The following is a 15,717-nucleotide window of genomic DNA, read 5'->3' on the forward strand; positions in this document are numbered from 1 at the left end:
AAATGTTGTGTCTGGGATTTTTGTTTTGTTTTGGTATGAGATATGTTCTTGCTTTGTAACTAATTCAGTTATGTGCTGAAATTAAAAATTTACAAAATTATTAATTTAAGGCAAAGACTAAGCATGAGAATTAAAACCTAAAGTTAATTCAGGGAAGAATCTGCACAAAATTATTTTGTGTGATTTATGAAGAAATATCTTCTCAATCTGAACTGCACTGTACAGTACTTAATTTTAAAGCACATAGTAGTTAAAAAAAAAATTAAAAAGCAAAAATCACCCAGTAGAGTAATTTATTCACATTGTGTCATATATTGAGGGCCTACCTACAGATAATTTTTAGAGATAAGTCCTAACCTTACTAAAAAAAGCCCAACAGTATGACCTTAGATAACTTTCAGATTTTTTTCTTGTTTTTAAAATGTACTAATTTGTATCTTAACTCATGAGCATAAATATAATTGTATCAAAGAACATGCATATGTTTTTCAGTTCAGTTATATTTACAAAACATATAGATGTATTACAACACCAGGTGATAAATGATTGTCATAGACAACTGGACATCTGGTGTTAATGCCATTGTCTCAGTTTATAAAATACTGATCAGTTATTTTACAGGTAAATGACAAGGAAAGGAAAAAAGTGCCATCTTCATAAAAATTAGGAAACACATACAATACAGTAATTTGCAGGGATTTTTGTAACTTAAAGATAGTGACTGTTATAAGTAAAAACTGGAAAAAATGGTGGTTTTTGTACATGGTATTTCCCAAGAATAAATGCAAAGTACTTAAATGCTATTTGTCCTCTGTTAAATAAAGTAATACAGGCTATTGGAAAAAATCCCTGAATAAGTGTAAGAAGTTGTTTAGGAGACTATGGGGGGGAAGAATGTATTCTTCAACTACAGTATTGAGCTAATTACAGGACAGTAATTTTTTATGTACATAAAAGGCCAACATGACACAGAGATAAATAGTTCTAGATCTAGTTAAGTGTTTTATATTAGAGTATGTTTTAAAGTTCAGTGATGAGGCAAAATGCATATTTCTAAAACTATTTTAGGTATTTTCACAGTTCCAGTTATTTACTAACACATACATAACATAAATGGTCAGTAAAACAGAGTCCTTAAGTTGCCTGACAGTTTCTTTGACGTTCTTTTTATTCAGTTGTTTGGCCAAATCACTGTTATATCAGGTTGATGCTTTAGACTTTGTATCTGGTTGAATAATACGAGCTCTTTATCTGATCAAGGCTATTGCAATTCAGGAATTGCACTGAATTGATCCCTTCAGAACACTAGCACGTGTTCTAGGCTTGAAAATGAGACAAGTTGCAGATGTGTGTTTATATTCTTGGCAAATGAAGTCTTTGAAGACTATACAATACATAATTCACATAATGCAAAAACGTTTAGAAATCTGCTGGTCGAATCATCATAGTCGTGGCTTTGAGAGAGTATCCTGAGCCTTTCCAGTAGTACCACTTGATACCGTTGAACTTGTTGTTGTTCTGTCGTAATGGATAATACATTCCATTGAGGTTAGAAGGACCACATGCATCAAACCACCATCCTGCAAGACAGAAAACAAAGAAAAACATCAGCAGATGAAAATGTCAGCACATGTAATTTTCACAATAGTATATAACGACGCTTTGTTGTCCTGAAATGAAAAACAAATCTAAAACCAGGTTTTCATTCTTATGATTTGGAAGTGTTGGTATAAAATACATCCCTCAAACTCAGAAAGGAAACATATTCACTACATATTCCTGAAGCTTATGTAATACACAGCAGTTTAAGAAGGGAAGGACTCTGATCAAGCTTAATTTATTATCGATATCAAACATTATTGTTGACAGTCTCAGGGCAGAACTTGACTTGAACAATAATGATATTGAGTCTTTTTTGGTTTTTATCTACTCTTTGGTAAATTCCTGTTCTTCACAGATTTAAATTCTTTTCTTAATTGTTTTTAGAGGATTAATTCATTTATCTGTTTCAGTTCTCTGTGTAGATTAGTTCAAAAACTCTGCTTGGTAAGAAGGAAAAGGAGAAAAAAGCAGCCCAAACTTATTTTGTATCCTTATGGTCCTGACCTGTTAGGGGGTCATAAGGAAAATTTATTTTTATTAATAAGATAATATTTTTATACTCCTGTTATGATGGTGATAATGTGTGTGTTCTGTTTTGCAGGGCAGTAATCCAATTATCCTTTTGGATAAACTGAAGCTGTCTTTTGTCTTGCAACTTCTGCTATAGGGAAACAAACCATTACTTAAGAGAGAACAGGAAGAGAAGTCAAATTTACAAAGCACTTGTTTACATTTCAGAATGTGGAATTCTAGACTGACAAATTATAGAATGGCTTGTGTAGTTCAAGATAAAAATACCACCTAAAACTCCAATTACTAGTGAACAGTCATTAGAAAAATGCAGATATATCATATATGTGGTGTATCTTAAACTTATGTATTGCATTTTCATAATTCTATTGAAATATGGAATTAAATATTTGTACCTTTCTGCAGCATATACAGTATACAGCAGCTTTTGGTGTTCTCTTCTGGATAGTTAGGGTACAGGTTTGTGCCTAAAGAATCAGGAACCATTTCACTGACCAACTGAATCTCCAAAATAAGGGTTTTTTTGGGGGGTTAAGTGTTTTGATCTCTGGGACTATGTTGCATCATTCCTTGGAAGAATCTGCTGTTGCTTTCATTAGTTCCACAATTACAAACTTTCTTGTACCCTAACTTGAGAGATTGGGGTTTTTTCTCCATTTTTACCTTCTCTTGTTTTACTTTAGTTTTTCCAATTATAAAATTGGAAAAATTTCACTTGGAGTCACTGTATTAGCATTTCTATCTGTGAGTTTTGGACTTCTTCAATAGTCAAAATATACTGTCAAATTATCGCTATTTATCTCATAGACAATTTCAGTGCCAATAAAAATAGGAAGACTGAGAAACAAAAAAACATTCCTACCTCCTGTTAGCATTTGTGAACATTTGCAAATACATTTGTCATTGTCTGCATCCTTTGTGCTAAAATCATTTCCTGGTTGGCTTATACTACTTATTTTGCCCGCTGTCCCAGTAAGTCCTTTAAGGTAGATCCTGTAGAAGTGAGGAATGGAAAAACAATTATTACATGGAAGTTAAGAGTAGTTGATCTGCAAAATAATGATGGAATAGTTTGCAATAAATATCCTGTTCAAATAGTTCAGTTCTCTTCTGGCCAATGTACTGTTGTAAGCTGTTTTGCAGCATAATGTTTTCATATGAGCAGAACTGGTCAGCACAACATTCTAATGAACAGCCTCCACTTTTGTAGAGATGACTGTTTTGTTCATGTCATATTAGAAGAAAATGAGAACAGGTAGATAATAACTCCTGGAATTTTTTATATATATCATGCATTTCTTAATACTGTAAGTACGTTGTATGCAATTTTTTTTTTTTAATTGAGTTCAAAAGTTTAAACCAAAACTTTTTTGATTCCTACTTTGCTGTTAGAACAACATGGCAACGTAGCATTACAGCTTTGCAACTATGAGAGATTATAGCATTACCTGGACTACTAATTACTAACTAGTAACTGATATTTTAGGAGTTTAACAGTATTTCCTTCTCTACTTTCCTAATTACTCTGTGTTTTCACATCCATCATAGATTTGTTAGTGTTAAATCATAGAATCATTTAGGTTGGAAAAGACCTTTAAGATCAAGTCTAATCATAAACATAACACTGCCAAGTCCACCACTAAACCATGTCCCTAAGCACCACATCTACACATCTCTTAAAAACCTCCAGGGATGGTGACTCAACCACTTCCTGGGCAGCCTGTTCTAATGCCTGACAACCCTTTTGGTGAAGAAATTTTTCCTAATATCCAACCCAAACCTGCTCTGGCACAACTTGAGGCCATTTCCTCTTGTTCCATTGCCTGATCCTTGGGAGAAGAGACCAAAACTCACTTCGCTACAACTGCCTTTCAGGTAGTTGTTGAGAGCAATAAGGTCTCTCCTCAGCCTCCTTTTCTCCTGGCTACACAACCCCAGTTCCCTCAGCTGCTCCTCATAAGACCTCCAGACCCTTCACCAGCTTTGTTGCCCTTCTCTGGACACGCTCCAGCACCTCCATGTCATTCTTGTAGTGAGGGGCCCAAAACTGAACATCGTATTCGATGTGGGGCCTCACCAGTGCCAAGTACAGGGAGACAACCACTTCCCTACTCCTCCTGGCCACACTTTCTAATACAAGCCAGGATACCATTGGCCTTCTTGGCCACCTGTGCACACTGCTGGCTCATGTTCAGCCGGCTCTTGACCAACCAACACCCCCAGGTCCTTTTCTGCCAGGCAGCTTTCCAGCCACTCTGCCCCAAGCCTGTAGCATTGCATGGGGTTTTTGTGACCCACGTGCAGGTCCCAGCACTTGGCCTTATCGAACCTCATACAGTTGGCCTCGGCCCATTGAACCAGCCTGTACAGATCCCTCTGTAGAGATTTCCTACCCTCAAGAAGATCAACACTCTCACCCAGCTTGGTGTCATCTGCAAACTTACTGAGGGTGCACTCAATTCCCTGGTCCAGATAAGAAACAAAACAGGTACTTAAGTTTGCCTCAATTCCCTGGCAAGTCAAGATTTCAGTGAGGCTGCTACTGTTTGGATCTGCTTACATAGGTGCAGATGCAGTCTTAGTCAAGAGAGACACAGGGCACTGAACCATGGAGGTGATGACACAGCTATTACTGTGTTGCATTGGACTGGAAGGATTTGAACCCTCTGCTCCCACAGTATCTCTTTGTTCATACATTTCTGTATCATGCAGGTCATCCTTCTCAGAGGTATTCTATTTGTTTAAAGAGGAGATCTGACTCTGAGGAGACCTAACTTGTCCCCAGATCAGTCTTCATCTTGCATGTAGTTCCCTGCTTATGACAGAATTTGTCTTCGGTAGTTGAACAGATTATTTTATATTCCCTATTTGAAAATACTAAGAATGAATTAATTTTTATTAATTTAGGTCTCAAAAGATCAGCTCATTACAGATTTTCTCAAAAATTTGTTTCAAAAAGCTTTTTTCAGGTGAGTTCAAAATTCTCTAAGCCAATTTCTAACTTAAATGGTATTAAAGGTTCCAAGTATAATGTATGAGCCTAGGCTTGATTTTCAAATCTCATTTGAAGTTTAGTGTAAGCAGAGTATTATTCATTTATTATTATTATTATTCAATTTTTAAAAGTATTGCTTAGTATAACAGAAGATGAGGGGCAGTGGATGTAAATTTAAATGAGAGGTTCTGACTGGGTATCAGTTAAGTATTTCACCATGAGGACAGAAAAGCAATTGTGCAGTCTCCACCTTTGGAGGTTATTAAGACCCAACTGGATAAAGCCCTGAGCAACCTGGCCTGACCTCATAGCTTTGAGATTAGGAAGTTTGACTCAAATTAAATCCATTCTGATCTCACTTTTTCTATGAATCTGTGCAATTTCAGTTTTATGACCCAACTCATAATCTTTCCAATATTCAGAATGTATTTATGTTTTTAATGTAATGAAGGTTGCTCTCAGTTGAATACTTCCGTAGATTTTTTTCTTTTTCATAATGTTAAATATATTATTTAATCCACTGCATTCTATGATGCATTCCATGTTTGGTTGCATTTTAAAATAAAATGTATATTTACAGACAACCATCTTAGTTTTCAGTAATTACTTTTAATATTGTAAGTGGACAAGGGTAATAACCCATTTTGCAAAGGTTGCATTTATGAGTATTTTAAAGCATTAATTTAAAAAAATCTCTGATGTAGATTCTGACTGTTTCCAGTTGAAAAAATATTTGCTTTGGAGTTGAGACAACTGTATACTACTAAGGCATTAAGATCTAATGTTTTAAGGAAGGGAGACGCTGATAGTTTTGGATTGCTTTGCATATAAGACTTGAGTTGAAGTAACAGCATCAGTTCTCTCGAGAGTCAGACTGACTTTGTTCACAACAAATAGTTGCTAGTAATCTTGGAGAAATTAATCTAAATTTAGCTAATTTTTCTCTCCAGTCACCTAAAGCTCCATGAATCTGTAAGATTTTTATAAACATTTCCTGAACCATGTAGTAGGAAAGCATCTATTCTACTGTAGAGTCTCTAGTTTCTTTTGTAACCAGTCAAACAATATCTACTGCATTTACAGAGAGCCTGGAGAATGAAATATGAACTACCCATATATTTCAGCTATGGCTAATACTGTTTCAAAATGTATAACACTATGATACTATTTAAAATATATAATACCATTATAATATTTATTTACATATAAAGTATTTATTTTAAATGTATCTTATTTCCTATTCTAACCAAATATGTAAGAAGAAATTGTGAAGCTTTACATTTTACAGAAGAATGGGAGCATAAGTAATAGGTCCATTAAACTGACAAGTTTTTAGGGCATGAGACTGGACATTTGCTAGTAGCTTCATTTTTACAGATAGGAGTGTTATTCATTGAGAATCCAAGCCAGTGGGTCACAGAAGGAGAAGGTAGTATTTCCTCAGTGTACTCTTGATGACAACAGAACAGCTCCTACTAGCCACTGACTTAAGTGGAAAATCTCCTTGCAGTACTGTTCATCTTAGTCATCCACCTTCCAGAAATTTATTTATTGCCTGGAATCAGGATTTAATAGTCAAGTTCCTATTGAGCTGAATATTGTGCACTGCCATCCACTATATTGGCAAGCGCATACCATACCACACCATACCACCTCTTCATCTTTGAGCACCTTGTGTGTTACACTCACCCAGTGTGCACTAGTAAAATATACATTGTTTCTGTTGGGGAAAAAATTAAGACTGTTTTTAGCAATAGGTGAAAAATGAATCAAACATTATTTTCTGAGTGAATTGAAAAAACATCATCATTTCTATGAAATAAGGTCACTCATCTACACAGTTTAGAATGATTATTATCAGAATTTTTTTTAATTCAGATCTGATTTTTCTGCTTACCTGTATTTTAGTTCCTCACTTGCTAGAGAGAAGTGGTCATACAATGAATACGCTTCATTTCCTTCCCAGTCTTTCAGGTGTATTTTAAGAACATAACGTTTCTGATTAGTCAGTTGAGAAACAAACTCATTTCCCAGCCAGTACTCCCCAGCAGGATCACCAAATCCCTGTAATTCAAGTTGTAGATTTAAATAGCTTTGTTTTATTTTTCCTTTGAGTTTGAAATTACCACTTTATCAGTTTTTACATTTAATAGTTTTCAGTCTGTCAGCTAAGAATGTTACTGTGTCTGTGAGGGTTATAGATCTGTAATATTTCAAAAAGTTAATTTCAGCAAAGACAAAGTCGGGAGTCTGAAATAGTGAATCAATATTACTTAGTAGATTTGGAGCAGTTTCAACCGTTGCCACTAGAAACACAAATATAAATAACTCAAAAAATGTGGACATATCATAGAAGAGTTGATTAAAGAAAAGTGAAGTTTCTCTTTATAAACAAACATCACACTTGCAAGTCTGCTTAGGCAAACAACTTACACTACTCTGACATTTCCTATATTAACATCTAAGGACAAAGACAACTTCTAAAATCTGCTTATATTCTAAGGATGCTATTAATATAACTTTATTATATCAGTAGTAACTAATATTAAGGCTTCAGAAAACATTGTTTACCATCTTGTACTCTTTCCATGTCCGGTGAAAGTCCACGCTGCCATCTTCACGTCTCTGAATAATGGTCCAACCTCCTCCACCAGTTTCCATGTCACAGTAGGCCTACCAGAGCAAGCGTGTAACAGTGTAAGTGCATGCAGTCATGGGAAAACAAAAATACAAAGCATGTCCTTTGCATAATTCTGCATAGTGGCATGTTTTAAAATATACAAGTACAAAATGTGTATTAACCTAAAAATGCTGGTTTTCATAGCTTTCATACAAATCAGTTGTGGCTGTCCACAAATAAATGTGATTCCTCAGTATATATCACACTTAACAGAATAAAAATGACACCTTAGAAATAGCTGATAGCTGGTGTTAAAGGAAGAAAAAAATGAACAAGCTTCTGATTCTGTATTTCCCTCTTGCACTGATATTTCTACAAGTCTCCTGATAAAATATTTCTCCTGAAAGATGTTTTCACTTCTCCAGTTTTTTGTGAGAGATCCGTTAAAATTTCCCATGGTTTGTCAAGAGTTAAATTCAGGCAGTGAGCAGTCTGAACTATGTTTTTATTTCCACTGTTATTGTCCAGTACTTTTGCAGACGGTCTGACCCCCAGATGAAATCTAGGTGTAGAACTGTTATTATCTGAAAGTTAAGTCTTGAAGCCATGTTGCTATATATGCAATCTGCAATGAATATCTTACATTCTAGAATAAAAAAGTAATTACTATAATATTTTCCAAATATTCATAAATCATCTTTGATTTTACCACGTTATTGGTAAACATTTGAAAGGATTGACACATAATAGGCCGTTCACTGAACTCAGTTTTAGAATACCCAATAAATGCATCCTGGTCCAGTAAAATTCAAGTTTATAGGTGCCTTGTTCAGTCAATCTCCTTCTAGCGTAAAATAGAAAGTGACTGAGTTAAATAGAATTCTGGTGTATGTTCACTGCACTGCAGAGACAAAAGGTATTACTTGGAGTGCCATTAAACTGGAGAGATGCTGATAGCAAAAATATTTTGAAAATTTAGAGGGAATTTTGGAGTGATGTTTGGGAGACATAGGGGATAAATTAACAAGACAATCTTGTGAATACGTGAATATTTAAGACAATTTTTCTTGAGAAGGGATTTAAAATTGTTGCATCTAAGCTAAGCTGGTGTAAAACAGTATAATGAAAGTCAAAATGAAATCAGTATCTATTTAAATGGAACGTTAGTACCGACACTAAGTTTAAGAGAAATCTTTATTTTCTTGTACAAATATTCCTGTTTGGAGAGTTCACAGTTTATGCTCTAGGCTCTCTCATTTGGAAGTTGTTTTGGTTTGGTTTTTATTTACCACTTTCTGCCACTGAAGTTCTGAGTCTTCTTCAGAATTATTTCACATCTTTGTGAAGTTATAGTTTGAGTATTAAAATGCATTCACTGTATTCTAGATCTTTCATCAGTTAAGTGAAGTTACAGCTTCCCATTTACAGTAGTGGAGCCAAGATTTGGCTTCTTACACTTTGATAGGATATTTCATCTGTACAGATTAATTAAAAATAAAATAAAATCAAAAAATCCCAAAATAAACCTCCTAGACCTGAGCATTTCATTATGAAATTGGATGTTTCATTCTTTGTTTAAAAAAAATCTCTTAGTGATGTTCCTTCTTACGTAACTTATTACTTACTGCTGCTTGTCACAATGTGCCTATAAATGCCCTGAATCATGACTGAAAGCCACTGATGTCTTTTTCATCCTCTTGTATGGGAGATTGTCTTATCAGTGTTAGCAGTTAGCAGATTCAAGTTATTTGAACTATTAGATATCCTCAAAATTAATTGGAGAAGTATGACTTCAGAGAAGGCAGCATTTCCTTCTGTCCTGTGGCAGTGTTTTGTATCATTTTAGGAAGTAAAGTGTGCTCTGTACTAAGCTTTCAATATAGTTGGCTCTTTTAGGGTATGCATGTATTTCTTTGTATGTGTATTGGACAGATGTTACAGACACATACACACACACATATATTTATAAAAATCAAGAAGTGTAAATATCTTTCTTGGGTGGAGGCAAAGGGAATGGCAAATATCTTCCTTGGCACAGGCAAAGGGAATGTACTGGTTACATTGTCTCCTCCTAGTGTCAGAGTAACTGTTTTAAAAGGTGAGAAGATTGTTGTTAAATATTTGAGATTCCAGTGTATGGTTTCTAACTGCTGTACTTTGTGCCTGTGCACTTGCTCCCTTGAACTAGCTATAAAGTCAAAATTCATTTTATCACCTATTAAGTAAGCATCATACAGTGAAGTATTTTACTTTCAGGCTTGATGGCAATCCAGAACCCTACCTTTCAAGCCCTCACATATGTAGCTTTGCTCATGGAATCATTCCTTTGCTTTCCAGATCATTTCCCTAGAAAGCAATTCTGTGACTAAACAAGATGAAAATACTTAACTGTAAAACTAGGAACTTCAAATTTACATATACACTTAATTTTTAATTTGGGAAAATATAAAGTCAATGAAGAAAAATGTCAGTAAAGATTACAGAAAGAAAATTAATGAAATAATTTTCTCTCTTACTTTTTACTAAAAATACTTAAGTGAATGATGTATATTCATAAGTAATTTTAAGGATGGAGATAGGCTGTTCAGTAAAATGAAGATTAAGGAAAGGATTTGCTTAGTTTAAAATAAACACAATCAATTGCTGGGTCAGTCTGCAGAGAGAACGATTTCTTCATGATATATGTGAAAGATGAGGGGAAAGGAAGAATTTATTTGGACTATAACTTCTTTAAAAAAAAAAATCTTCATTCTCCAGTAAAGTGATACACATAGGAGGCTTTCTGTAGCACTCTTTACTAGAACAGAACTCTTCTGACCTTTCAGCCTAGCCTAGGTTTTATATTCAAAAGGAAGAAATGTAACATTTCATATAACTAGTAAAAATAGATACCAAGATTAGGCAGGCAGCAGGAGTCTTCAAGCAGATGCCAAAAAGAATAAAGAGATTAGCCTCTCAAATTACAACAAATTGGCAGGGGGAATATTTGATTTATCTTGTGAACTGCTTCAGTACTTACAGTTCTAGCAGCTGTAGTACTGTGAGAGCTAAGGGCAGCTGTTTATATTTCGCTTTCAGCTAAAGATCAGCACTGTCTTTTTGATAATGCTGTAGGATACGTCTAACCAGAGTAGTCCCTTTTCCAAAGATTATAAGCTGTCAACAGTCAATTTGATGTCTTCACTGTCTAGGAAATTGATTTTCAGAGCAAGTCTGAAAATCTTCTTTTTTCTTGTACATTAGGATATTTGAAAACATTTATAAGTGTTTTCAGACCTACTGCCTAAAAGGTGAAAGACTCTGGTTGAGTTATCAGGCTGAAGATCTACTACAGTTTTTATACCAAAGCAAGTGCAGTTGCCACATCAGTGGAGTTTCCTTTTGCATCACTTTTGGCTGTTGTCAAAAGGCTTTTGAGTCATGATGCTCAATGATTTTGTATTCTGCTATCTCTAGTTCCTAGAGATGTGACTAGATATGAATTGCAATCTTAGTTTCCTTGTTCTGGAAAAAAATAACTACCCACATGATTTATAATGTAATTTAACATAATACCAGTTACCAATGAAACAAAACAGATTCTGAGACTTCCAAAATTCACAAAAAAACCACCCCTCGTCTAACCTGTTACTGTATCAGAGAAGCTACACATATGCTCTTTTTTAATGCTTGGGGTTGGAAACAATTTGTGTATGTGTATTTTAGACATAAGGTCCACGGCACAGGCTCCTTTTGAAATTAATACCTAGTTGTCTACATGTTCCCTTTCTGGGAAAGTTTGGCAAACCTTTTTTTTTTTTTTTTTTTTTTTGGTAAATTCAAACTTGTCCAAATCAAGTCTTTTTTGTCAAAAAGGCCCTGGCTTGGAGTGCGTGTCAGTTCTGGGATGAAAAGTAAGCTCAGGAGAAGTCGAAATGGGGAAATAGTGGAAATTGTAGCTGCTTCAGCCACTGTTTTAAGAGCTGGGGTAATATGTTGGTAATAGTTGTGGTAATGGTTGAGCTAATACATTAGTGTCATCCAGACTCAACTATTCTGTCTGGTTAAAATCCAGGTTAACTGCTTAAACATGAAGCTACTGACTTTTCATGGGTTTGCCTCTGCCATTTCTCCCTGTGTCAGCAGTCTTTTGCTGTTTTTCCTCAGTGTTTTTGAAAGAACTTAGCTTTTGTCCTGGTGCAGAACAGGAAAGCTTGAAAATATTAACGGAATGAAATAATTGTTTTCCTCTCAGCTCTCATATGCAATTCTTTAGTTTTGGATTATGATGGCAGACAAATCAGTAAAGTGGGATCAGTTACAGATTACACAGAAGTTGTTTATAAGCCTGTTGGGAGGTCAGAAGGTGTTACAAGAGGAAAAGATGAAAACATAAACAGCAGTACAGCACTTTTGGCAAATAAAAAAGGTCATTCTGTTTCCTGGTCAGAGTGGCCATCCACATCATAAACAGCTGAAAATGGTGTAACGTGTTGATTATCCCTAAATGAAATGAACCCTTGATAACTCCTCATATATTTGTACTTGTATAAAAAATCTGCATCAGATTAAAACTTTTTGGTCTCTTCTTTTCCATGTCTTATAGTAAGCAAAATCTTCGCTGTCTTTTTAATTCTCTCTGAAGTGGGCAGACCACGATTAAAATTCTTTAATATTAGTAAATGAAAAAGAGAAGGCTCCGGGGAGATCTTATAGCGGCCTTCCAGGACCTGAAGGGGCTACAAGAAAGCTGGGAAGGGACTTTTCATAAGGGCAATTAATGACAAAACAAGGGGAAATGGGTTTAAACTGAAGGAGGGTAGGTTTAGATTAGATATTAGGAAGAAGCTCTTCACTGTGAGGGTGGTGAGACACTGGAACAGGTTGCCCAGAGAAGTTGTAGATGCCCCCTCCCTGGAAGTGTTTAAGGCCAGGCTGGATGAGGCTTTGAGCAACCTGGTCTAGTAGAAGGTGTCCCTGCTGATGGCAGGGGGGTTGGAACTAGATGATCTTTAAGGTCCCTTCCAACCCAAACCATTCTATGATTCTATGATTTCTGTCTATATTCAAATGTCCCTCCTTAGCATACTGTGTCTGAAATGTTAGAAAAAAACATTCATCATTTAAGCCCCACTCCTTAGAATGCTCTCTACAGTTTTTGGTACTTTACCATCACAATCCACCTTGGACTTTTCTCCCTTTCAGATTTTATTGATTGTTTCAACTGAATTATGCTGTCTGAAGCTTTATCATTTTATTTACTTCAGTAGATGGAGCATCTCTGTCGGCATCCAGTGTTTCATCTACTCAGTGCCATTTTAGTTCTCTTCTATGGAGGTATAGTGTATAGCTTTAACTTAAATTGACACTGAAGTTCATATCAGCTAAATACATAGGGGAAAAAAATACCCATAGTTTAATTTAAACTGATCTAGTGAAACCACTGCAAACTCTCACCTTTTATTTAAATCACAGCAGTATTTTCTAGGAAAGTCCTCTCTGTTCTGCTGATCCAATTGCTAATCTAATTGTTACACAGTGCCCTTAAAACTGTGCATAACAAAGAACTGGAACCCACAGACGAGTCCAGTACTAGTAGATTGCTTACAGGAGTACACATCTATACTTACATTACACTCTTCCATACCCCTGATTTTACCTCCTTTTGCCTCCTGAAGGGACTTGGGCATATGAAGCAACTAAGAACTTAGAGGAGACAGGAGATTGCAGATCATGTAGAGCAACTGTGTTGGAGTTAGAGATTTTACAAACAGATTACAGTATTATATTGCTTTAATTGAGTTAATTATGTGGAAATAAATAATGAAATTCTGGCATGTTGAAGTGAACAACAAAATGCTTGTTCATTTCAACTGAGCCAAGATTTCACCTGAAGGACTTTCTTCTCTTGAGATACTCAGATCTGTAAGTGATTAAGTACTTATAAAAAAACATAGTAAGAAATAAACTTCATTATTTACTAGCCTTTAAAATAGCATATTTACCAGATCAAGTACCTTTTTTACACAGTATGCCTACGTAGCACTTTATAGCCATCCTACCTTCTTTTCTTGTGCAGTGTTAGGAACTGTTAAGGTGTAGATTCCACTTGTTGTCAGTCCAGATTTGAAAGCTTCAGCACAGTCTTTGAAGCTGATTTGCTCCTCCTTAGCTATGAAATTGTTCTTAGCTGCTAAATACAATAGAAATTGAAGGCATTAAGAGGAGATGAATAAAAGTTACTAAGAAGCAAATAATGACATAATCAGCTTAAAGCTGTGCAGTTTCAAAAAGTATGCCTGATCCTGAAAGAAATTGCAGATCAAGGTATTCAGTATATGTTTTGTTACTTTATATTACTTAGAGATGTTATTCTGATATGTGTGGTTGCTTGATAGGTTGAAAAGAGCTGACACATTAATATGTTGAATAAGAAACCTTAGGATATAGCATCTCATTCAGTTGAACAGTTTCTGCTTTCCTTTATTGCATTTGCTGGACTCTTAGATGCATTACAACCTCTGCAGGCACTAACTGCTATTACAAACATATTTAACTAGCAACTTATTGTATTAATAATGACCTTTGGCCACTACTTCTAAATTATTAAATCTAGCATAAGAGTTATTAAATCTTTTATAATACAGCTGACTGGAATAACTACTTTTACAAAAGTTTTAGCTAGTTTTTTTTCCCCTGTGCTGAGCAGGAACAACTTTGTATGTACCAACTGAAGCTTGGTAGCTCAGCCCAACTGACTAAGGGAGCATCCCTTCTGGAATTCATTTGAGTAAAAAATACATTTTAATATGCCTAAGCTTTCTTGCTTTACAGAACAATCTAAGGCTCATCTTTTTCTTCAGTTCTTTATTAACTATGGAGGTTGGAATTTCCTGGCATTTTGCCTGCTGACTGATATTTCATATTTGACCCTTTTGGGGTTGGTTCTGTGTATTTTCCCTTTTAATTTAATCTAACAAGCACAGCCAGTTAGTACAAAGTTTTAGGTGCCATAGAAATATATGCTTATATTACAATTGGTTATTAAGTTCTTTTTGGCTTATTCATTATTTACCTGTTTACATGCTTTGCCTTAAATATAAAAATAACACCATCAGTGTTTTAATTGCTTTTCCACACTCTATTGTTTGTATACCGTCTTAGAAGCTTTCCCTGCTAATTTTGTCTTTTTGGCAAACATTCATTATTTTTTCCACTCTGGGTTTAACAGTGTTGTAGCCAACATGACTTTGACTTGTTTACTCAATTGTGCACTAGCATAGCAGATAACATCGGCAGGAACATGTACAGCCTTGGTAGTGGTATTTAAGGGGATAGTGTCAGTTATTAAGACAGAAAATTTAGCATTTACTTTGTTTAGAAAAACCCACAACTTTATTATTTAGGACACTACTGAAAGCGAGGACTTTCAAACACACTTTTTCTTTTTGAGATCCAGCTTACAGTAATGTATCATGGTCCATCTATGCTGTCTTTTAAGTTGTAGTGACAATTATTTTAAAGTTTTCCTAGTATTTAATTTTAAATCCCTTTATTAGAGGTTCTGTATGCCTGTGTGTTTCCAGCCCTGAGAACTTTACAGGCAAACATGCCAGATTCTTTACTCTTTTATACAGAACATCTGTATCTTCTTAATTTATTAATTTGTTCTGTATCAGACCTTAAATTCAAGGTGAGGAATTTGTTCATTTGTTTAATTCCTGTTTAGCCATAACCTTCAGCTTATGGTTTGTGTGAGTTTTTTATGGAGCATGTGAATCTGTATACATTTGGAAGTTATGCTCAGTCTCTATGATGTGTTGCAGGGCTGTCAGGCATTTAGAGGTGAGGTTATTCCTATAAAATTTGCTGAACTGAAGGATTTTTAGATGAATGGGGAAGCTTCAGTGAAAGACTGGAGGACTTCTGGGAGTACCTGCTGTCCTGGGCTGGGCTGGCGCTTTCTGTTGTCTGGGACATACATAGGTGC

General features: G+C 35.3%; 1 protein-coding gene across 1 annotated transcript; it reads right to left on the minus strand.

Annotated features, from left to right (window-relative positions):
* Window positions 1–283: 283 nt before the first annotated feature.
* LOC104522946 (angiopoietin-2) lies at window positions 284–13,914 on the minus strand. The gene is made up of 5 exons (XM_010165369.1): window positions 13,790–13,914; window positions 7,700–7,801; window positions 7,026–7,192; window positions 2,996–3,126; window positions 284–1,580 (listed from the first exon to the last, which is right to left on the minus strand). Exons 2-5 carry the CDS (start codon window positions 7,787–7,789, stop codon window positions 1,420–1,422), a joined length of 549 nt encoding a protein of 182 aa, XP_010163671.1. The 5' UTR covers window positions 7,790–7,801; window positions 13,790–13,914; the 3' UTR covers window positions 284–1,419.
* Between the last annotated feature and the right edge of the window lie 1,803 nt (window positions 13,915–15,717).

The sequence above is a fragment of the Antrostomus carolinensis genome, unplaced genomic scaffold (genome assembly GCF_000700745.2).
Source record: "Antrostomus carolinensis isolate BGI_N321 unplaced genomic scaffold, ASM70074v2 scaffold11113, whole genome shotgun sequence".
NCBI classification, from domain to species: Eukaryota; Metazoa; Chordata; class Aves; order Caprimulgiformes; family Caprimulgidae; genus Antrostomus; species Antrostomus carolinensis.

Bases quoted from the DNA above. Each gene is read 5' to 3' on its own strand.
- LOC104522946 (XM_010165369.1), bottom strand. From the start codon at position 7,789: ATGGAAACTGGTGGAGGAGGTTGGACCATTATTCAGAGACGTGAAGAT. The intron at 7,193-7,699 runs GTAAACAATGTT...CTTGAATTACAG, and splicing joins CATGGAAAGAGTACAAGATG to GGATTTGGTGATCCTGCTGG. The intron at 3,127-7,025 runs GTAAGCAGAAAA...TCACTTCTACAG, and splicing joins AGTGAGGAACTAAAATACAG to GATCTACCTTAAAGGACTTA.